Source organism: Amblyraja radiata, chromosome 41 (genome assembly GCF_010909765.2).
Source record: "Amblyraja radiata isolate CabotCenter1 chromosome 41, sAmbRad1.1.pri, whole genome shotgun sequence".
NCBI lineage: Eukaryota > Metazoa > Chordata > Chondrichthyes > Rajiformes > Rajidae > Amblyraja > Amblyraja radiata.
The window spans coordinates 9506003-9528893 of NC_045996.1; the positions used below are offsets into that span (position 1 = coordinate 9506003).

The 22891-nt window shown below is 49.9% G+C and overlaps 1 protein-coding gene across 1 annotated transcript; it reads right to left on the bottom strand.

Moving 5' to 3' along the window:
* Window positions 1-1498: 1498 nt before the first annotated feature.
* Window positions 1499-22021, bottom strand: LOC116967915 (vascular endothelial growth factor A-like). The gene is made up of 7 exons (XM_033014576.1): window positions 21509-22021; window positions 6107-6128; window positions 4729-4925; window positions 4173-4252; window positions 3057-3086; window positions 2375-2440; window positions 1499-1683 (listed from the first exon to the last, which is right to left on the bottom strand). Exons 1-7 carry the CDS (start codon window positions 21599-21601, stop codon window positions 1644-1646), a joined length of 528 nt encoding a protein of 175 aa, XP_032870467.1. The 5' UTR covers window positions 21602-22021; the 3' UTR covers window positions 1499-1643.
* Window positions 22022-22891: the final 870 nt, after the last annotated feature.

The window sequence follows — 22891 nt, forward strand, 5'->3', positions numbered from 1 at the left end:
CGAACCCAGGTCCCTGGCGCTGTGAAGCAGTGGCTCTACCGGCTGCGCCACTGTGCTGCATTATGTGTGTGAGAGTTCCCTAAAGTAGGCGATTATTGCCCTACAGTCTGGTGCAGGGTTTGAATCCGCGAGTCCCACCTCAGCGCTGGATCTAAGCCAGGCTCTCAGGAGGAATGAGATGAGATACGGTCAGTCGGCAAAGTAACATCAAACATTAACTTGCGGGCAGACACATGCAGGAGCAGACGAGTGGCCTAGATAAGGATAAAACCGCAGATGACTCCGATATCTACAGATACTTCCATTAGTTGAGGAATTACTTCATCCTAGTCACAACAGGAAACATGAGCTAGAATGGAAGGCCAGTGTTGTACTATCGCCCAGCATCAACAACAGGGCAGATCAGTACACACCAGTCTGATGGCCCTGCATGGATTAAGTGTCTGCAGTGATAAGGCTAGTCTGTCTCCTGGCTCCTCATATTACTAATCTGTTCTTACGAAACTGGAGCAGACCCGAAACATTAACCCTGTCTTTCGGCACTGAAAGCTGCCTGAATCTTCAGTTTTAGCATGGAAACTGGCCCTTCACTCCATGCCGACCACTGATCACACTTTTTATATGTTACCCCACTTTCTAAACCACTCCCTACACACCAGGGACAATTTGCAGAAGCCAATTAACGGTACATCTTTGGGATGTGGGAGGAAACCGGAGCACCCGGAGGAAACGCAAGCAGTCTGGGTTTAGTTTAGTTTAGAGATACAGCAGGGAAACAGGCCCTTCGACCCACCGAGCCCACACTGATCAGTGGACACCCAGATACCAAGATATGCAAGGGTTACTTGAAGTTAGACAAATCAATGGACAGGCTGACTAGGTGAAGGTGTTCAGCGAAACGATCGCCCAGTCTCGGTTTGGTCTCGCCGATGTATCAGAGTCCACATCTTGAACAACGGATGCAGTGGATGAGGTTGGAGGAGGTGCGAGTGAATCTCTGCCTAACCCGAAAGGGCTGTCGGGGTTCTTGGAAACAGGCCCTTCGGCCCACCGAGCCCGCGCCGACCAGCGATCCCCACACATTAACGCTATCCTACACACACTAGGGACAATTTACCGAAGCCAATTAACCTAAAAACCTGCACGTCTTTGGAGTGTGGGAGGAAACCGGAGCACCCGGAGAAAACCCACGCAGCTCACGGGGAGAACGTACAAACTCCGTGCAGACAGCACCCATAGTCAGGATCGAACCCGGGTCTCTGGCGCTGTGAGGCGGCAACTCTACCGCTGGGCCAGCGTTTACACTGAAACTGATGGATAGGAGCTGCTCTGGGTGTGGGGTGAAGCCACTGTTTTGAAAGTTTGTAAGAGGGACCCGCTCCTGATTGCTATCTCCTCCTCCTCTCCCCTCCCCACTTCCTCCGTGAGAGGGCTCCCATTCACCGAGGATAGTCACATCAGGAAGTACAAGGATCATTCCCCACAGTCCCCAACCCCCCCCCCCCCCTCTCTCTGTCCCTGCAGCAGACGGAAGCCATCACCATTCTTCATTGGCACCGACACACTTCCTCTTCAAAGTCTCCCCGCGGTTCAGACGGTATCTCGGTTCACCGGCCCCCGTGTCCACCAACGACCCCCTTCTCTCACGCTGTCTGGGGTCTCTTTCTCCGCACTGTGGGGCATCTTGAAAAGGAAGAGACACAGAGAGAGAGAGAGAGTGTGCATCGGGAGGGGATATCTTTTGGCTCAGTGTCTTCGAGGTGCATAACATCACGAGGGGAATAGACCGGATGAACCCGGTCATGGGCAGAGCGTGCAAACTCCGCGCAGACAGCACACGTAATCAGGATCGAACCCAGGTCACTGGCGCTGTGAGGCAGCAACTCTACCGCTGCGCTACTGTGCTGCCCCAAAGATCCAAGTTCTACACAAGACCCCAGCATCTGCTGTTCCTCGTATCTTCTGTACGCATGGACTGACTGCATGATACCCTTTGATCTCTCGTTTTCACACCATACCCTTCCATATCTCTTTCTCCAGCATAAAAATGCTGGAGAAACTCAGCGGGTGAGGCAGCATCTATGGAGAGAAGGAGTAGGCGACGTTTTGGGTCGAGACCCTTCTTCAGACTCAAATATCTTTCTAATTTTTATCTAAAATATCTTTTATATTTGATATTAAATAACAAAAAAGACTTCAGATTTCCATATCTCACTTCCATTTCTCTTTGTCTCCCTCTCCCCTGAATCTTAGTCTGAAGAAGGGTCTCAACCGGAAAAGTCACCCATTCCTTCTCTCCAGAGATGCTGCCTGTCCTGCTGAGTTACTCCAGCATTTTGTGTCTATCTTCGCTGTAAACCAATTGCATACTCACTGGTTGTGTTCAGGCTCATCGTCTAGCTTGATCCTCTTCCGTTGACCTCTCCTCTTGCCGCTTCTCCTGAAAGAAACCATTTGCCCGTTTCGTAAAACTTAGAAAACCATCACACAAAACCACCTCCCTTCCATTGACTCCATCTACACTTCACTGCCTCGGCAAGGCCAGCAGCATAACCAAGGACCAGTCTCAGCCTGGACATTCCCTCTTCTCCCCTCTCCCATCAGGCAATAGAAAATAGGTGCAGATGTAGGCCATTCGGCCCTTCGAGCCAGCACCGCCATTCAATATGATCATCGCTGATCATCCGAAATCAGTACCCCGTTCCCCATATCCCTCGATTCCGTTAGCCCTAGGAGCTAAATCCAACTCTTGAAAACATCCAGTGAATCGGCCTCCACTGCCTTCTGTGGCAGAGAATTCCACCGATTCACAACTCTCTGGGTGAAAAAGCTTTTCCTCATCTCAGTCCAAAATGGCTGACCCCTTATTCTTAAACTGTGTGTGACCCCTGGTTCTGGACTCCCCCAACATCGGGAACGTGTTTTCCGCATCTAGCCAGTCCAATCTCTTAAGAATTTCTACAAGATCCCCTCTCATCATTCTAAAGTTCCAGCGAACGTCAAAGAGATTTCCAGATACATTCTCGGATGTTGAACCAATACTGGGATTTACGTACCTGTCGCCTTTCAATCGTTTCCGCCTTGGTCTGAAACAGAGGAGAGATATAAGAGGGAAATGTAATACAATACACCTCCAGCAGAGGCCATTCTACCCATCTTATGCTTGCTAGCACTGACTGCTATCCAACTCTTTTCTCCTCTAACAATAGCCCTGCTGGATCAGTGGATATTATTAAGGCAGAGATAGATAGATAGATTCTTGATTAGTATGGGTGTCAGGAGTTATGGGGAGAAGGCAGGAGAATGGGGTTAGGAGGGTGAGATAGATCAGGCATGGTTGAATGGCGGAGTAGACTTGATGGGCCGAATGGCCTAATTCTACTCCTATTCCTTCTGACCTTATGACCCTGTAAATATCTCGTTTAAATACATGTCCAGCACTTTTTCTAAGTTATGTCTGAATCTGTTACAAGGGAAGGGCCGGCACGATTACAGAGCAGCAGAGACCCAGGTTCGATCCTGACCACGGGTGCTGTCTGTAAGGAGATTGTACGCTTTCCCCGTGACCCGCGTGGGTTTTCTCCGGGTGCTCCGGATTCGTCACACATCCCAAAGATGTACAGGTTTGTAGATTTTTTAGCTTCTGTAAATTGTCCCCAGTGTGTGTAGGATAGTGCTAGAGTACGGGGTGATTGCTAGCAGGCGTGGGGACTCAATGGGCCGAAGGGCCTGTTTCCAAGCTGTATCTCCAAACTAAACTAAATGTCCTCCAGTAAATGCTGCCTGAGCCACCGACTTACTCCAGCACTTTGAGTTTTGGCTCCAGGGAGTGGCGTTCACAAGACTTTAGAATGCTGTCTATGTGGAGTTTACACGTTCTCCATGTGACTCTGTGGGTTTTTTCTGTTTTCCTCCCACATCCCAAAGATGGACAAAAATGCTGGAGAAACTCAGCAGGTGAGGCAGCGTCTATGGAGCGATGGGATAGGTGACGTTTCGGGTCGAGACCCTTCTTCAGACTCTTTAACTGTTCTCTCTGGAGGAGGGTTCCTGTCGGGGGGGGGAGTGGGGGCAGGGGGTTGGAGAGAACCCTGTGAACGAGCCCTCCCTCCCCTCTCCCCACTTTAACAAGTCAGCACTTAGACCACCCACCGACCCCACACCTTGCTCACCGGCATTCACAGCTACTGTGCTCCATGAAGGTCATCTCCTCGGGCCTGGTCACCTGCTCCAAAGGCTTTAACTTAATGACCTGGAAAACACCGGGCGTTTGAAGGTTGGTTACCCTTGAAGCACGAGGGGTTTTCCCCACAGCCGCCCGCTCAGCACCGAGCCCCCCCCCGTCACCCGAGTCAGTCACCCAGCCACACGCCCGCAGTCTTTTACTCTTACTTTAGTTTACTTTAGACATAGAGCCGGGAATCAGGACCTTCGGCCCATCGAGTCCTTGCCGACCAACGATCACTGCATAAACACTATCCTACACACTAGGGACAATTTGCTATTTTTAACCGATGGTTAAACTGATGGTGAGGGTTGTACATGCCCCTTACCTGTAAGGTGACATTATACCCCTCACCTGTATGGTAATGTTGTACATCTCTTCTCACCTGTACAGTAATGTTGTACATGTCACCTCACCTGTATGGTAATGTTGTACATATCCCCACACCTGTATGGTGATGCTGTACATATCCCCACACCTGTATGGTGATGATATACCCTCACCTGTAAGGTGATGTTGTACACGTCCCGTGCTGTACATCGCAGCTTCTCGTCCCCGCAGCAGCCAGCGCAGCGCAGGAGGGGGACGCAGGAGGGCTTGAAGATCCACTCGGACTCGGTGGGAAACTCCCGCACAACCTCCACCAGCACCTCGATGGTGCGGCAATAGCTCCGGTTCCACACCTCCTCAAACGGTATGACTGCGGGAACACACACACACACACATCACCCGTCTGGCTGGGTCACCATGCTGAGGCCGAGCCTTACTGTGGACTGGCCAAGACTCAGGCAGTGTTTCCCAGTCCCCATCCCACCCCAAACTTAGTAGAACTTTATTATACGAGGAACTATCCATGGGCAGCACAGAGGGGGAGAGGAGAAATATGTAATAAAGTTAAAAAGAGAAGAGGGGGAGAGGGAGAATGCGTTGGAAGGAACTGCAGAAGGACTAGGAGTCAGGAGAGAGGGAGACAGATATATAGAAAACACAGATCAAAGGGGACGATGACCAAGGAGATATAGAACGGTTCATTGTGAGCTGAGGGGAAGGTGACAACGAGGCACACAATCAGTAACATTTAATCAGGAGGACGGTGGAAATAGTCGGAGAACTAGGGTGGGGGAGGGGGGTGGAGAGAGAGGGAAAGCAAGAGTTACTTGAAGTTAGAGAAGTCAGTGTTCATTCTGCTAGGGTGCAAGCCAAAGATCCTATAGCGAGCAAGATAGATCACTCAACGAAAAAGATGTAGTACGGTCATGGGCAGATTCATGGGTAATTTTCGGCCCCATTTCCGTAACCGGCTTCCGTCTCCGCACCAAAGATCCCGTAGCGGAGCAAAGATACTAGTGCGGAGACGGAAGCCGGTTACGGAAACATCCTCGTAAAAATAAAAGTTCTTTGGAAAAAATCTTCTCATTTTCAGAATTATAATTTATTAACACAAACTGTTCCCCCGCAACGTTGATTACACTGCGAGTCGGGTCGGGTCGGGTTACTGAAATGGATGAAAAAAAGGCCCACGTTCCGCTCCGTTGCGTACTACACGTCAGCCCATTGGATTTAGCAGGAGTGGTCTATCTTGCTGAGTCTGCACCAAAGATCCTATCTATAGGATCTTTGGTGCAAGCTACCCAAGCGAAAGATGAGATGCTGCTCCTCCAATTTGCGCTGGGCCTCACTCTGACATTGGAGGAGGCCCAGAACAGAAAGGACAGCGTGGGAATGGGAGGGGGACTGAGTGTCTGCTCAGGGGAGGGAAGGGAGTAGAGGTGCAATACTTGGACACACTAAGGTGACACTCAGTCCCAGCAGGTCTGCCCCTCCCCCGGTCTCCTATCTTTGCCCAGAAATAATCTGGATCTCATGTGCATCAAAGCTTACCTCCTGGAGCCTGGCTGGACAGCTGGAAGAAGAAGAGAGAGACATTTAGTGCTTGTAACTTACAGAAATCGCCCTCCCCTCTCCCCTTCCTCAACCTCTCCACTTCCAGGCCATAGGTCTCTGAGCTAAAAGTGAGCAAAACATGCCCGGGCGCTGGGCCTGTGCTCACTGGAGTTTAGAAGGATGAGGGGGTCTTCATTGGAACGTACTGAATAGTGAAAGGCTTGGATAGAGTGGATGTGGAGAGGATGTTTCAACTAGTGGGAGAGTCTAGGTCATAGCCTCAGAATTAAAGGATGTTCCTTTAGGAAGGAGATGAGGAGGAATTTCTTTAGTCAGAGGGTGGTGAATCTTCTTTCACCACCCTCTAACTAAAGAAATTCCTTGGTCCTCCAAAATATTCCAAATGGAATTTAAACTGGAGGTGGTGGAGTTCTTTGCCACAGAAGGCTGTGGAGGCCACGTCAATGGATATTTTTAAGGCAGAGATAGATAGATTCTTCAGTAGTACGGGTGTCAAGGGTTATGGGGAGAAGGCAGGAGAATGGGGTTGAGAGGGAGAGATAGATCAGCCATGATTGAATGGCAGAGAGGACTGGATGGGCCGAATGGCCTAATTCTGCTCCTATCCCATATGACCTTATTGCAGACTCACTGAGAGGGGTTGGAGACAGGACAGGCAATTGAAGGATGTCTAAAGTGTGTAGGAAGGAGAAGACAAGCTGGACGATGAGCCTGAACACAACCAGTGAGTCTGCACAGCAAGGAACTGCAGATGCTGCTTTACACCATAGACACGATATGCTGGAGTAACTCAGCGAGCCAGGCATCATCTCTGGAGAGATGGAATGGGTGACAATTCGGGTCGAGACCCTTCTTCAGACCATGTGTGCTTGACTCCAGGGTAAGGTCAAGGTTCGTGTTCATAAAGGATAGGAGCAGAATTAGGCCATTCGGCCCATCAAGTCCTTGGTCGGCCGAAGGGTCTGTATCCACACTAAAGTTTGAAGGGGGTTTCAGAGGGCAGATCAGAACAGCGTAATGGCCATCACTCTGGAGCTAATATTTCCGCCCACAAAGTACTTGTGTAAACCATCTGGGTTTTAATGTTAATCCAGTGCTTCCACAACATCTGGCAATGGCTCACAACGCCAGATGTGAATGATTAATAGCGTTCATTCTTCAGCAGTTGTGGCGGGGTTTTACGCTCATTCCTACAGATGTGGTCGGATTTGTTGTAGGATCAGCAGTTGTGGTGGGATTTACCCCGATTCCTCCCACCGATCTCCCACATTCCCCTTCTAACATAACCACTCAGTCACCATACTTCATGTCCACACCACATCTATATACTATTAAAAGTCTCGACTTGTTTATTTTTCTGGCTGTCTGTGATCTCAGGAGCTATGCCAAAACGGTACACAATAGCACGAAAATTATTTGCAGAAACTTACTCAGATTTTTCCCGTGGGAATTCGTATCACGTTTCTTCACATTTGAGGTTATATTTCACAAGTTAATGATATTTCAAGGTTTACAAAACTTTAACAAGATTTTTTACTGTTAAAATCCTTCCTGCCAGCTTCCAACAAACTTTGATACAAAGTTGCAATACCGGAAACCCTTTTCACCTGAATGGGATATCACAGTCCTCCACCTGACATTTGCAACAATGTTGCCATCATACAACACTTACTCCAGCTCCTGGCAGAACAGGAGGGGAAGGGCGAATTGGTATTGCAATTAGGGAATTGCAATTGGATTTTTTTATTTTTTTTTAAGTCCAGTGCTGGGGGAGGCAGGGGAGTGCTGGAATTTTACATTCCGCAACGGGTTGGAGGAGTTGGGGGACCACATCTCCCGTGGGGGCTATGGGTTAGTGGTGGAATATTGCATTGGGGAACAGGTTGCATTGGGGGACCAGGCCTCCAATGTGACAGGGACCCAACGGGTCCCACTTGTTAAGAAATTAAAGTGGCTTTTTAAAAAAATCCACAGCTCCAGTCACTTCCCTTATCTCATTGTTCTCTGATCCAACTCATTCATGTAAGGGAGGAACTGCAGATGCTGGTTTGAACCGAAGATAGACACAAAAAGCTGGAGTAACTCAGCGGGCCATGCAGCGTCTCTGGAGAGAAGGAATAGGTGACGTTTGGGGTCTGATGTTGGTGTACACTTCTTCAACGGTGGCAATAGATGCACGGTGGCGCAGCGGTAGAGTTGATGCCTCACAGCGCCAGAGACCCGGGTTCGATCCCACTATGGGTACTGTCTGTACAGAGTGTGTACTTCTCCGTGTGACCGCGTGGGTTTACTCCTGGTGCTGTTTCCTCCCACATTTCAAAGATGTACAGGTTTGTAGGTAGATTGGCTTTGGCAAGTTGTAAACTTGTCTCTAGTGTGTAGGATAGTGCTAGTGTACGGGGCGATCGCTGGCTGACGTGAACTCAGTGAGGCAAAGGACCCAACCTGTATCTCTAAACTAAAAAGAAGAGATAACTCTAAAAACTAAAGACGTGCGTTTGACGAGTTATTTGGTGGCTGTAACTTGCCCCTGGAGTGCGGGCAACAGGAAGAATCTGGGACAACTGCATGGGTGGGAATGGTTTGGTGGCACCTGGGCCAAGTGAGGCTAGTGTAGATGCATCTTGCAGGGGCATCTTGGTCAGCATGGGCAAGTTGGGCCGAAGGGTAGAAACAAAGAACTGCAGATGCTGGTCAATACACAAAAGAACACAACGTGCTGGAGTAACTCAGCGGGTCAGGCAGCATCGCTGGAGAGCGTGGATAGGTGACGTTTCGGGTTGGAATCTAAAGGGATGTTTTGGGTTGGGACCCTCTTAGGGCAGCGGTAGCACTACCCTAAAGCAGCAGTAGAGTTGCTGACTTACAGCGAATGCAGCGCCAGAGACCTGTGTTCGATCCTGACTACGGAGTTTGCACGATCTCCCCGTGACCTGCGTGGGTTTTCTCCGAGATCTTCGGTTTCCTCCCACACTCCAAAGACGTGCAGGTTTGTAGGTTAATTGGCTTGGTATAAATGTAAAAATTGTCCCTAGTGGGTGTAGGATAGTGTTAATGTGCGGGGATCGCTGGTCGGCGCGGACCCGGTGGGCCGAAGGGCCTGTTTCCATGCTGTATCTCTAAACTGGGGTAGAAGATTGCAACCTTCACATGGTCCGCCCTGTTTCGACTAATGCAATCAACTTAACGTGCACAAACAGAAGATCAAATAGAACAAGTTGTCCAACAATTTTAGACTGTGCACGCCACACAAAAGAAGAAGTTCTCTAAACTGAACTAAACATGGATAGGGGACCTGAAGGGTCTTGACACAAAACGTCACCTATCCATGTCAAAGAAATGTCCGGACCTGAAATGTCTCCTATCCATGTTCTCCAGAGATGCTGCCTGGCCCGCTGAGTTCCTCCAGCACTTTGTGCCCCTATGGGCTGAAGGGCCTGTTTCCATGCTGTATGAATCTACGACTCGATGAGAGTTGACAGGAGTAAAGGATTAGAGTCAGATTAGCGTAAGAATGGTCAGCTGGCCAAAGAGATTGGATCTGTGCTGTATGCCTCCCTCAGGCATTGAATAACGTCTTAAAGTTAATTAAAAATAAAATAAAAGCAGCAGCTTCTGATCTTTCTTCCAGCTGGCAATCATGGATCTGACAAAGATTAGTTTTCCAGGACTACTCTTGGCAGCAGCATGGCTGCACTGAGTCAGAGGGAGATCTACAACTCAGACTTATTCCCATTCTAACACAACCGCTCAGTCACCAGACATCTTGTCCACACACCACTTCAAGAAATAAAAATCGCTCTTTTAAAAATCCGCAGCTCCAGTCATCCCCCTGATCCGTTCTCCCTCCCATCCTCACATCAGTCTGAAGAAGGGTTTTAGGTTTTGGCCCAAAACGTTGCCTATTTCCTTCGCTCCACCGATGCTGCCTCACCCGCTGAGTTTCTCCAGCATTTTTATCTACCCCCGATCTCATTGTTTTCTGATCCAACTCATGGGCTGAAGGGCCTGTTTGTTTCCACGCTGTATCTCTAAAGTTGAACGTCTGAAGCTCCGAGTTATACAGTGTGGAGACGGCCCAGCTTGCCCACACCGACCAACATGCCCCACCTATACTCGTCCACCTGCCTGCGTTTGGCCCAGGGGTGGGGAACCTGCGGCCTTCTAAGCCATTAGGTGCGGCCTTTTGAATGAATCCAAATTCTGTAGAACAAATCTTTTTATTATTATTAATATGTTTTTGTTTGTCTTTTATTATTTTTATTTTAAACTTAAAATGAACGTATTTAAAATACCAAAGAGTAAATGAAGATTCAACAAAATAATCCTCCCCGAATGACGGCCACAATTAAACCATTAGTAAGTCATGAGGGCTATTTTAACAAAATAATGTACATTTTGAAGTATATCCAATTGAAGTTTCTTGGATGCGGCCTTATTAGATTACAGCTAATTTAATGCGGCATTCCAACATGAAAAGGTTCCCCACCCCTGGTTTGGCCCATATCCCTCTAAACCTGTCCTTTCCATGGAAGGTAGACAAAAGTGCTGGAGAAACTCAGCAGGTGCGGCAGCATCTATGGAGCGAAGGAAATGGACCTGTCCAAATGCTGTTATAGTACCTGCCTCCTCTGGCAGCTGATTCCATACATCCACCACCCTTAATGAGAAAAAGTTAGCCCTCAGGTTCCTATTAAATCTTTCTCCCCTCACCTTAAATACGAGTTACAGCAGCGATTCAGGTCTCTGGCAACCGATAGGGTTTTATCACTGGATGCGAAGAGATCTATCGCAGTCGCTGCCTCAAAAAGGCTGGCAGCATCATCAAGGACCCACACCATCCTGGCCACACACTCATCTCCCCACTACCTTCAGGTAGAAGGTACAGGAGCCTGAAGACTGCAACATCCAGGTCCAGGAATAGCTACTTCCCCACAACCATCAGGCTATTAAACTCAACTCAAACAAAACTCTGAACATTAATAGCCTATTATCTGTTTATTTGCACTTTATCTGTTTTATTTATTCATGTGTGTATATATTTATACAATGGTATATGGACACACTGATCTGTTCTGTATTCATGCCTACTATATTCTGTTGAGCTGCAGCAAAGCAAGAATTTCATTGTCCTATCTGGGACACATGACAATAAACTCTCTTGAATCTTGAAGGGGAGCGGGAGGGCGGGGGTGGGAAACGGACTCTTGGGATCTTAGATCAGCAGACTCGTATAAATAGCTTGATTGTAATCATGTATTGTCATTCTGCTGGCTGGAGAGCACACAACAAGACGCTTTTCACTGTACCTCGGTACACGTGGCAATAAACTGAACGCCACTCCAACGCGGGGTTAAGTTAGAGTTCGCACGTTCAGAGACTTCCACCTGCAACGCACATCGGTTAAATTCCTCGCTGCTATTAAACGTCTCTGTGGTAGAGTTACAAAAAAAAATAAAAAATCTACAACTTGGAAACTTCTCCAATAAAGAGGACGAAATGTCCTTGGCAGGGAAACAAAGAGACGGAGGAAAGTGCTCTCTGAACGCCAGCCCTCACTGTGGCACCGAGAAGCATTTGTATCGTATGGGAATAGAGGGGGGGGCGTGATTCAGAAGTGGGGGGTGGGGGGGGGGGGGAGATACTATCCCATTCCGGGCCTTGAAGGGGGTGGAGGTGATTTTGAGGGACTTTGGTGGAGGAAACATAGAAACATAGAAATTAGGTGCAGGAGTAGGCCATTCGGCCCTTCGAGCCAGCACCGCCATTCAATATGATCATGGCTGATCATCCAACTCAGTATCCTGTACCTGCCTTCTCTCCATACCCCCTGATCCCTTTAGCCACAAGGGCCACATCTAACTCCCTCTTAAATATAGCCAATGAACTGGTCTCAACTACCTTCTGTGGCAGAGAATTCCACAGATTCACCACTCTCTGTGTGAATTTGTTTTCTCTCATCTCGGTCCTAAAAGATTCCCCCCTTATCCTTAAACTGTGACCCCTTGTTCTGGACTTCCCCAACATCGGGAACAATCTTCCTGCATCTAGCCTGTCCAATCCCTTAAGAATTTTGTAAGTTTCTATAAGATCCCCCCTCAATCTTCTAAATTCTAGCGAGTACAAGCCGAGCCTATCCAGTCTTTCTTGAGAAATGAGGAAGAAATGAGGGCATGGAGGGCCACGAGCCAGAACCAGTAGTCGCACACAGTTTAAGACTAAGGGGTCGGCCATTTTGGACTGAGATGTGAAAAAACCCTTTCATCCAGAGAGTTGTGAATCTGTGGAATTCTCTGCCACAGAAGGTAGTTGAGGCCAGTTCATTTGCTATATTTAAGAGGGAGTTAGATGTGGCCCTTGTGGCTAAAGGGATCAGGTGGTATGGAGAGAAGGCAGGGATGGGATACTGAGTTGGATGATCAGCCATGATCATATTGAATGGCGGTGCAGGCTCGAAGGGCCGAATGGCCTACTCCTGCACCTATTTTCTATGTTTTCAAGAGAGAGTTGGATTTAGCTCTTAGAGCTAACAGAGTCAGAGGATATGGGGGAAAAAGCAGGAACGGGGGAAACTGATTTCGGATGATCTGCCATGATCATATTGAATGGCTGTGCTGGCTCGTAGGCCGAATAGCCTACTCCTGCACCTATTTTCTATGTTTCTAAGGATGAGTGGGTGGCCAGAGGGGGCCGGGGGGGGGAGTGCTGTATCTAGAAATGCTCTGAAGAAGGTTCTAGACCCAAAAGGTCACCCGTTCCTTCTCTCCAGAGAAGCTGCCTGAACCGTTGAGTTACTCCAGCATTTTGTGACAATGACACCCATGTCTGAGCAGGGACAGTCACGCAGACAGCACTGGTGGGCCAGAGCCAAGAGATTTTGCTTCCTACACTGGCTATTTTTGGGCAGGTTGCAACTCGCAGTTTAAATCCACAGCTGATGCAATTTCCACAATCATTGCCGGAGTACACAAAACCCCTTTGGGACCGAGCGGGCAGACAGAGAGGCCCCCCCCCCCCCCCCCCCCCCCCCCCCCCCGCGAGCCGAAGTGAACTTGTAACTCTCATCCCCCTTCCCCTCCCCCCACCCCCTCCTGGACCCGAGACACGGGCCACAAATCAGAGAGCTGAAAGAACAGTCGGAAAGTCCCCAGACTCTTTTAAAAGGGGCTTAGAAAGTGCCAGTGTGGGGAAGGAGCTAATCTGCATTATCCAACACACTCGGGAAGTCAATTCACCTGCAGGAAGGAGCTACAGATGCTGGTTTATACCAGAAACAGACACAAAATGCTGGATGTTTAAGAAGGAACTGCAGATGCTGGAAAATCGTAGGTAGACAAAAATGCTGGAGAAACTCAGCGGGACAGGCAGCATCTCAGGAGAAATGGAATAGGTGAAGTTTCGGGTCGAGACCCTTCTTCAGACTGAGAGTCGGGGGAGAGGGAAATGAGAGATATATAGAACTAATGAATGCCAGTTTGGGTTAAAACATGGATGTAGAGGCAGAGAGCAGGAGGACTCAGAGAGTGGGTGCTGCAGTCTCTCTCAGAGACACACACACACACACACACACACACACACACACACACAGAGAGACAGACACGCAGAGACAGAGACAGTCACACACACACACACACACACACACACACAGACAGTCACACAGAGACAGACACACAGAGACACAGACAGTCACACAGACACAGACAGTCACACAGACACAGACAGTCACACAGAGACAGACACAGTCACACAGAGACAGACACAGTCACACAGAGACAGACACACACAGACAGAGACAGTCGCACAGACAGACACACACAGGCACACACAGACAGACAGTCACACACGCACAGTCGGACACACACGCACACACACACACACAGCAGAACAGAGCAGATGAGCAGGTAGTGGCTAGATCTGCTGGTGGGTTTGGGAGATACAGCGTGTAGGAAGAAATGTTAACTCCGAGCTATGACTGTACTGTTTTCAACTGCCCTCTGAACGCCCTCAGCAAGAGGCATGAAAACTGGATCTCACCAGTGAGTGACTTAGTTTAGTTCAGAGGCACAGCATGTAAACAGGCCCTTTGGCCCACAGAGTCCATGCCAACCATCGACCACCCGCTCATACATGTTATCCCTCTCTCTCATCCACTCCCAACACACATTTACAGAGGCCCAATTAACCTACAAACCCACAGGTCCTTTAGGATGTGGGAGGAAACCGGAGCACTCGGAGGAAACCCACGGGAGTTCCCACAGAACGGATTTCTAGAACACATTGCAGAGTTATCTGAGCAAATGTTCATAAGTGACAGGAGTAGAATTAGGCCATTCGGCCCATCAAGTCTACTCCGCCATTCAATCATGGCTGATCTATCTCTTCCCCCTAACCCCATTCTCCTGCCTTCTCCCCGTAACCCCAGACACTGGCACTAATCAAGAATCTATCTATCTCTGCCTTAAAAATATCCACTGACTTGTCCTCCACAGCCTTCTGTGGCAATGAATTCCACAGATTCACCACCCGCTGACTATAGGAATTCCTCCTCATCTCCTTCCTAAAGGAACGTCCTTTAATTCTGAGGCTGTGACCTCTAGTCCTCGACTCTCTCTCTCTAGTGGAAACATCTTCTCCACATCCACTCTATGCAGGCCTTTCACTGTTCTGTGAGTTTCAATGAGGCCCTCCCCTCCTCCCCACTCCCTCTTCCTAAACTCCAGCGAGAACAATCAAACACTCATCATATGTTGGGAAATAGGTGTCGATCAAAATAGACTCCACTCAACTTAGAATGCAGACAAGACTGTCGAGAATGTTGCCAGGGCTCTAGAAAAAAGTTTCTATAACACATTGCAGAGTCATCTGAGCATTTGTTAATAAGCTACTGGGGGAGGCCATAAGACCAAGGACCTGAACATAGGAGCAGAATTGGGCCATTCGGCCCATCAAGTCTACTCCACCATTCGATCATGGCTGATCTATCTTTCTCTCTCAACCCCATTCTCCTGCCTTCTCCCCAAAACCCTTGACGCCATAACTAACCAAGAACCCATCAATCTCCGCTTTAGACATACGCAATGACTTGTCCTCCACAGACGTCTGTGGCAATGAACTCCACAGATTCACCACCCTCTGACGACAGAAACTCGATCGAGAGGTTGGGCAGGCTCAGAGTTTATTCCATGGAGTGCACGAGGATGATGGATAATCTTCTAGAAGTGTATAAAATGATGAGTGGAATAGACAGGGTGAATGCACAGAGTCTTTTACCCAGAGTCGGGGAATCGAGAACCAGAGGACATAGGTTGAAGGTCAAAGGGGAAAGATTTAATAGGAACGCGAGGAGTAACTTCCCCACGCAGAGGTTGGTGGGAATACGGAACTTTGCTGCCAGAGGAGGTAGTCGAGGCAGGGACTAGAACAACAAGCCCTGTCTGAGGTCATTAGCGAGCAAGATGGTCCACTCGACGAAAAAGACATTGTACGGTCATGGGCAGATTCATGGGTAATATTCGGCCCCATTTCCGTAACCGGCTTCCGTCTCCGCACCAAAGATCCCGTAGCGGAGCAAAGATAATAATAATAATAATAATGGATGGGATTTATATAGCGCCTTTCTAATACTCAAGGCGCTTTACATCGCATTATTCATTCACTCCTCAGTCACACTCGGTGGTGGTGAGCTACTTCTGTAGCCACAGCTGCCCTGGGGCAGACTGACGGAAGCGTGGCTGCCAATCTGCGCCTACGGCCCCTCCGACCACCACCAATCACTCACACACATTCACACACAGGCAAAGGTGGGTGAAGTGTCTTGCCCAAGGACACAACGACAGTATGCACTCCAAGCGGGATTCGAACCGGCCACCTTCCGGTCGCCAGCCGAACACTTAGCCCATTGTGCCATCTGTCGTCCCAAAGATATCAGTGCCGAGACCAGCCATCCCTGAACATTAACACTATCCTACACACACTGGGGATCATTTTACATTCATACCAAGCCAAGTAACCTAAACCTGCACGTCTTTGGAGTGTGGGAGGAAACCGGAGCACCCGGAGAAAACCCACGTGGTCACGGGGAGAACGTACAAACTCCGTACAGACAGCACCCGTAGTCAGGATCGAACCGGGTCTCTGGCGCTGTAGGCTTGGATGGGCGCAGTTCAAGAGTTCAGAGTCTTTCCTTTGAACATCACAGAGGCCACTATCAAGGTGTCCTATTTTAGGCCAACATAAACATTACAATTCGTCAGTATAAAAATTCTCATCCTATCTGATGGGTGGGTGCGGACTCGACGGGCCGAAGGGCCTGCTCTGGCGCCATACCTCTCCGTGACTCTGCAAGGAACCTTCTTCACGGTGGACAGGAGAACGAGTGACCTTTACCTGGGGGATAGTTGGTGGGAATGTGTTTCGTTAGGATGAACCTGGAGTGGGCAAAGGGCCCTTCAATAGGAGCAGGGCCAGCCAGAGAAGTGGGAGGATGAGTCAACTAAGTCTTTAACCAAAAGCATATGGGCCGGGGAGGTTTACAACGGGGAAGTCCCAGGGGAGGGTATCCGTGCCAAACTCCAACTAGCGTGGGAAACCATGGAATAGCCGACGGGAGACAAGCTGAGCAGAGGCCGCGGGCTGCGTCCAAGGGTAAGAACAAAGAACAGTGGGGGGTGGGGAGGGGAGGCAAAGTCTTGTGACTCTATTTGATCCAAGAGGAAGCAGCTGTTTAGAAACGGCACTCGGGCGTGATGCGCAAATGACGGCCAAGTGGAACAGGCCCTCCACTTTCCACCCACATCAGTTGGCCCAGGTGCGTGGGCGAATGCAAGACATAGAAACATAGACAATAGGTGCAGGAGTAGGCCATTCGGCCCTTCGAGCCTGCACCCCCATTCAATATGATCATGGCTGATCATCCAACTCGGTATCCTGTACCTGCCTTCTCTCCATACCCCCTGATCCATTTAGCCACAAGGGCCACATCTAACTCCCTCTTAAATATAGCCAATGAACTGGCCTCAACTACCTTCTGTGGCAGAGAATTCCAGAGATTCACCACTCTCTGTGTGAAAAATGTTTTCCTCATCTCAGTCCTAAAAGATTTCCCCCTTATCCTTAAACTGTGACCCCTTGTTCTGGACTTCCCCAACATCGGGAACAATCTTCCTGCATCTAGCCTGTCCAACCCCTTAAGACGGGGTGTAGGCGGCAGCAGTGGGAATGTTCTGGTGAACGGATGAGGTGGACAACCCCCTTCCGTGCATTGGGGAAACTCCGGAAAACTCTCTGGAGTAAGATTCGAACCTGCAACCTTCAGATGAGAAATGGGCAAGGTTAGGGACAGAAGAGAGGGTTCTTTGTTGCTCCTCGACTCAAGGCCATTCATCCATTGGGCCTCTCATTGGATTTAATACTCTTTGACTCATGGCCGTTTGTCAAGTGTTAGCTTTCTCTGTGCCAATTATGCTGCTCACGAACAAAAAAACCTTCTGCACGTCTGGCACAGGAAGCAAAATCCATCGCTCACTCAATTGGCCCACGACAGGCAGAATACAGAGTGGATCAGGAGAGGTAGCATCAACGTGACTCCATTAGACAATGCGAGCGTGTTTACACAGCTTGTGTTTACACTCACTGGGGGAAATACAGCTGCATACACACACGTACATGCACACACACGCACACACACACACGCACGCGCGCGCATGCGTCTGGCCCATTGATTGATTTAAATGATCGATTGAAAGATATAGCAAAGGAACTGGCCCTTCGGCCCACCGAGTCCACACCGACCATCGATCACCCGTTCATGTCAGTTCTATGTTATCCCTGTCTATTTCCCACCACAGAACCTGCCCGACCCACTGAGCTCTTCCAGCACTTTGTTCGAGCATCCTAGTTTTATCTGGGTGAGGCAGCATCCCTGGAGAGAAGGAATGGGTGATGTTTCAGGTGGAGACCCTTCCTCACACTGGTCTGAAGTCTGTGTGTGTCTTTGGTTTAAACCAGCATCTGCCGTTCCTTCCGATACATGTATTCCACACTCTGTACCATCCACGTTGCTCTGCCTATTGCACTTGTAATGATGCACGATATATCTGATCTGAGGTAGACACAAAATGCTGGAGTAACTCAGCGGGTGAGGCAGCATCTCTGGAGAGAAGGAATGGGCGATGCCGCCCATTCCTTCTCTCCAGAGATGCTGCCTCACCCGCTGAGTTACTCCAGCATTTTGTGTCTACCTTCGATTTAAACCAGCATCTGCAGTTCTTTCTTACACATCTGTTTGGATAGCATTCAAAGCAGATTTTTCACTGTACCTCAGTACGTGACAATAATAAGTCTAAAAAAGTTACCCCTCGGGTTCCTATTAAATCTTTCCCCCCTCACCTTAAACCTATGCCCTCTGGTTCTCGATTCCCTTACACTTGGAAAAAGATTGTGCGTTTACCCCATCTATTCCTCTCCTGATCAACACCCTCTCTCTGCTGCCTGTTCCAATTCTATCCGGTCTGATGTTCAACTTTCACCTCCTGAAAGCCCAAACTCAAACTCAACCCCCTATCCCACTCTACGAGTTCATTCCAAGAGTTCTCCCGAGTTTGCCCTGATTCGAACGCGGAGATTTACGGTAATGGCCGCTCGTCGGTACTCGGGGCTCTCGTGGACATTTTTCATCATGTTGAAAAATCTTCACGAGTCTTCCCGAGCTTAAAGCCCTGTCCCACGGTACGAGTTCATTCCAAGCGCTCTCCCGAGTTTAAAAAAAATCAAACTCGTGGTAAGCACAGAGAATGAACATAGCGGGTACGTCGGAGCTCGGGGACGTCTCTTAGCACTAACGGCAGGTACTCGGGAAGACTCGTTAACGGCAGGGAAGCACGGGAAGACTGGTGAAGATTTTTCAACATGATGAAAAATGTCCACGAGAGCCCCGAGTACCGACGAGCGGCCATTACTGTAAATCTCCGAGTTCGAATCAGGGCAAACTCGGGAGAGAGAGCTCTTGGAATGAACTCGTACCGTGGGACAGGGCTATAATAACACTACTGTTTGTATGTGTCGGAAGGAACTGCAGATTAAACCGAAGATAGACACAGAGTGCTGGAGTACCCCTTGAGCGAAGGAATGGGTGACGTTTCCGGTCGAGACTCATCTTGAGACTGAGAGTCAGGGGAGAGGGAAACGAGAGATATGGAAGGGCGAGGTGTGAAAACGAGAGATCAAAGGGGAGTCAAGGAAAAATGTACAATAGATCATCGTTAGTTAGGGGAACGAGGCCTAAAATGTAATCAAGGAGGCAGTCAGACTGGTGGGAGAACTGGGACTGGGTAGGGATGGAGAGAGGGAAAGCAAGGGTTACTTGAAGTTAGAGAAGTCAATGTTCATACCGCTGGGGTGTAAGTTGCCCAAGCGGAATACGAGGTGCTGTTCCTCCAATTTGCGCTGGGCCTCACTCTTGGAGGCCCAGGACAGGAAGGTCAGTGTGGGAATGGGAGGGGGAGTTAAAGTGTTTCCAGTCTGAAGAAAATTCTCCACCCGAAACGCCACCCATTCCTTCTCTCCAGAGATGCTGCCTGTCCCGCTGAGTTACTCCAGCTGTTTGTGTCTGAACTGCCCCCTCCCCTCCTGTTTGTATCCTTACTCACTCCAAGTCTCCACACACGTCCCCATTGCAAGATGCAAACCAGGGACATGGCTTGAAGGCGAGAGGTGAAAGAAATAAAAGTTAATTCACAGAGTACTTTGCACGGTGGTGCAGCGGTAGTGTTGCCGCCTCACAGCGCCAGAGACCCGGGTTCGATCCCGACTACGGGAGCTGTCTGTCCGGAGTTTGTACGTTCTCCCCGTGACCCGCGTGGGTTTTCCTCCGGGTGCTCCGGTTTCCTCCCACACTCCAAAGACGGACAGGTTTGTAGGCTAATTTGGCTTCACCAGTGTGTGTAGGATAGTGGAGAATCGCCGGCCGGGGCGGACTCGGTGGGCCGAAGGGCCTGTTTCCGCGCTGTATCGCTAAAGCAAACTAAATTGGCCAGACAGGGCTAGCAATCAATACACCAGCCTGAGTCAGACTGGGGGAGGAGAGGGATTTAAATGCAGGTCTCGACTCATTCCTTCTCGCCAGAGATGCTGCCCGTCCCGCTGAGTTACTCCAGCATTTTGTGTCTATCTTCAATGTAAACCAGCATCTGCAGTTCCTTCCCATACGTAAAGCGCATTAAAACATTAACCCACTCCCCGCACACTAACAGCACCCTACACCCGCTCGGGATATACCGAGCCAATTAACCTACAACACTACAACACGTCTTTGGAGTGTCGGGAGGAAACCAGAGCTCCCGGAGAAAACCCACGCGGGTCACGGGGAGAAAAGTACAAACTCCGTACTGACAGCACCCGTAGTCGGGATCGAACCCGGGTCTCTGGCGCTGTGAGGCAGCAACTCCACCGCTGCGGCCCCGGATTATATCACCCGGTTTTGTAACTGCATACTCATGTAATTCATTGAAATGCAACTTGCAGGATGGTATTCCAATGTCCCATTCTCTCCTCCACCCCCCTCACCGCCCCCCCCCAAACATCATTGACCTCCAGTAGATTTACCGGCACGGGCTGTAACAGGCAACATTCAACACCATCTATTACAAAGGGCGAAGTTGGTGAGTGAAACTTATTAAGGGATTGGACACGCTGTATGCAGGAAACATGTTCCCGAAGTTGGGGGAGTCCAGAACCAGGGGCCACACACAGTTTAAGAATAAGGGGTAGGCCATTTAGAACTGAGATGAGGAAAACCTTTTACACATAGAGAGTGAAAATCTGTGGAACTCTCTGCCTCAGAAGGCAGTGGAGGCCGATTCGCTGGATGCATTCAAAAGAGTTAGATTTAGCTCTTTGGGCTAACGGAATCAAGGGATATGGGGAGAAGGCAGGAACGGGGTACTGATTGGGGATGATCAGCCATGATCACATTGAATAGCGGTGCTGGCTCGGAGGGCCGAATGGCCAACTCCTGCACCTATTGTCTATCCCCTCCCCAAAAGCACCCACAGTCCTCAATCCCCCCCCCCCCCGACAATCATCAACCCCCTCTCCCCAAAACACCTCCTTCCCCTATCCTCAACCCCGCGACCCCCCCCCCCCCAAGCACTCGACCCCAACCGCTCCCCATTATATACTCTCCCCCATCCATAACCCTCGCTCCCTTAAAACACACACTCACCTCACAAGTCCCTTTCCCCTCCCCCGAACACCCCCTCCCCAAAACACACACTAACCGCCCCCCTCCCCAAAACACACACTACCCCCCCCCCCTCTCCCCAAAACACACACTAACTCACCCCCAAAAAAACACACACTAACTCCCCCCCCGGGACGTACCTGACACACGGACAGTAGCAGTAACGGTATCGGTAGCAGAACGGGCCGGAGAGGCGACCTGGCGCATCGCTGCCGTGTCCCGGGACCCTTCATGGGAGCCGCGGGGGGAGACAGAGAGAGGAGAGGAGAGGAGAGGAGAGGAGGGGGGTCCGACCAGGGGAGAAATCCCTCCAGAGATCAGTGAGTGAACAGGGAGAGAGAGTCAGGAACTGGGCGGCAGAGGCGTGTGTGTGTGTGTGTGTGTGAGAGACAGACAGAGAGATACAGATTAGATAAACAGTGTAACAGACAAGGGGTGGAGTTGCAACAACATGTTACAAAGACGCGGCTCCGCTGCGGTCTGAGTGTAAATGGCAACACAGACGGATACAGTGTGTCAGGCGGGGACATTCACAGCATGGTTACTGTTGCTGTTACTGTCCCCGGCTCCCTCTCTCACACACTCTCCCCCCCCCTCCCCGGTCTCAGACACTCTCTTCCCCACAGCCCAGCCGCTTCACTGAAACCAAACATCCTATAGCGGAACCTTTCATGGCTTTTTCACATCTTGGGCGCGCTCCTGAGTCACGGGATTCCCGGCGCGCCCCCGAGTCACGGGATCGCTGGCAGGGGGCGAGCCTGGGCTTGGTTGTGAAACATATGCGGGTGTCCGCGGTCTTCTGTGCCCGATGTTGGTGGGGGGTGGGGGGTGGGGAGTCCAGAACCAGGGGCCACACACAGTTTAAGAATAAGGAGTAAGCCATTTAGAACGGAGACGAGGAAACACTTTTTCTCACAGAGTTGTGAGTCTGTGGAATTCTCAGAGAATTCCACAGACTCACAACTCTGTGAGAAAAAGTGGATGCTTTCAAGAGAGAGCTAGAAACATAGAAACATAGAAAACAGGTGCAGGAGGAGGCCATTCAGCCCTTCGAGCCTGCACCGCCATTCAATATGATCATGGCTGATCATCCAACTCAGATAGATAGGGCTCTTAAAAATAGCGGAGTCAGGGGATATGGGGAGAAGGCAGGAACGGGGTACTGATTGGGGATGATCAGCCACGATCACATTGAATGGCGGTGCTGGCTCGAAGGGCCGAATGGCCTACTCCTGCACCTATTGTCTATTGTCTATAAGCTTGTGTGGGACTAAGGAAGATGTAGGGGTTAGAGGGACAGCGGGGAAAGCAAGTGCTGGGTGATTACAAACAGCCGCCGCCCCAGAGTGGAATGTGTGGAGCATAGCATGAGAGGAATGTGTGTCCGACCTTGTCATAGCTCAGGTGTGAGTCAGCGCGATGTCTGCTGCCCCCTGTATCTCTGCTCTTCTCCCCTCCCCTCCCCTCCCTCTGCCCTCGCCCACCACCCCCTCCCCAGGGAGCTGCGTCCGTCCCCCACACCC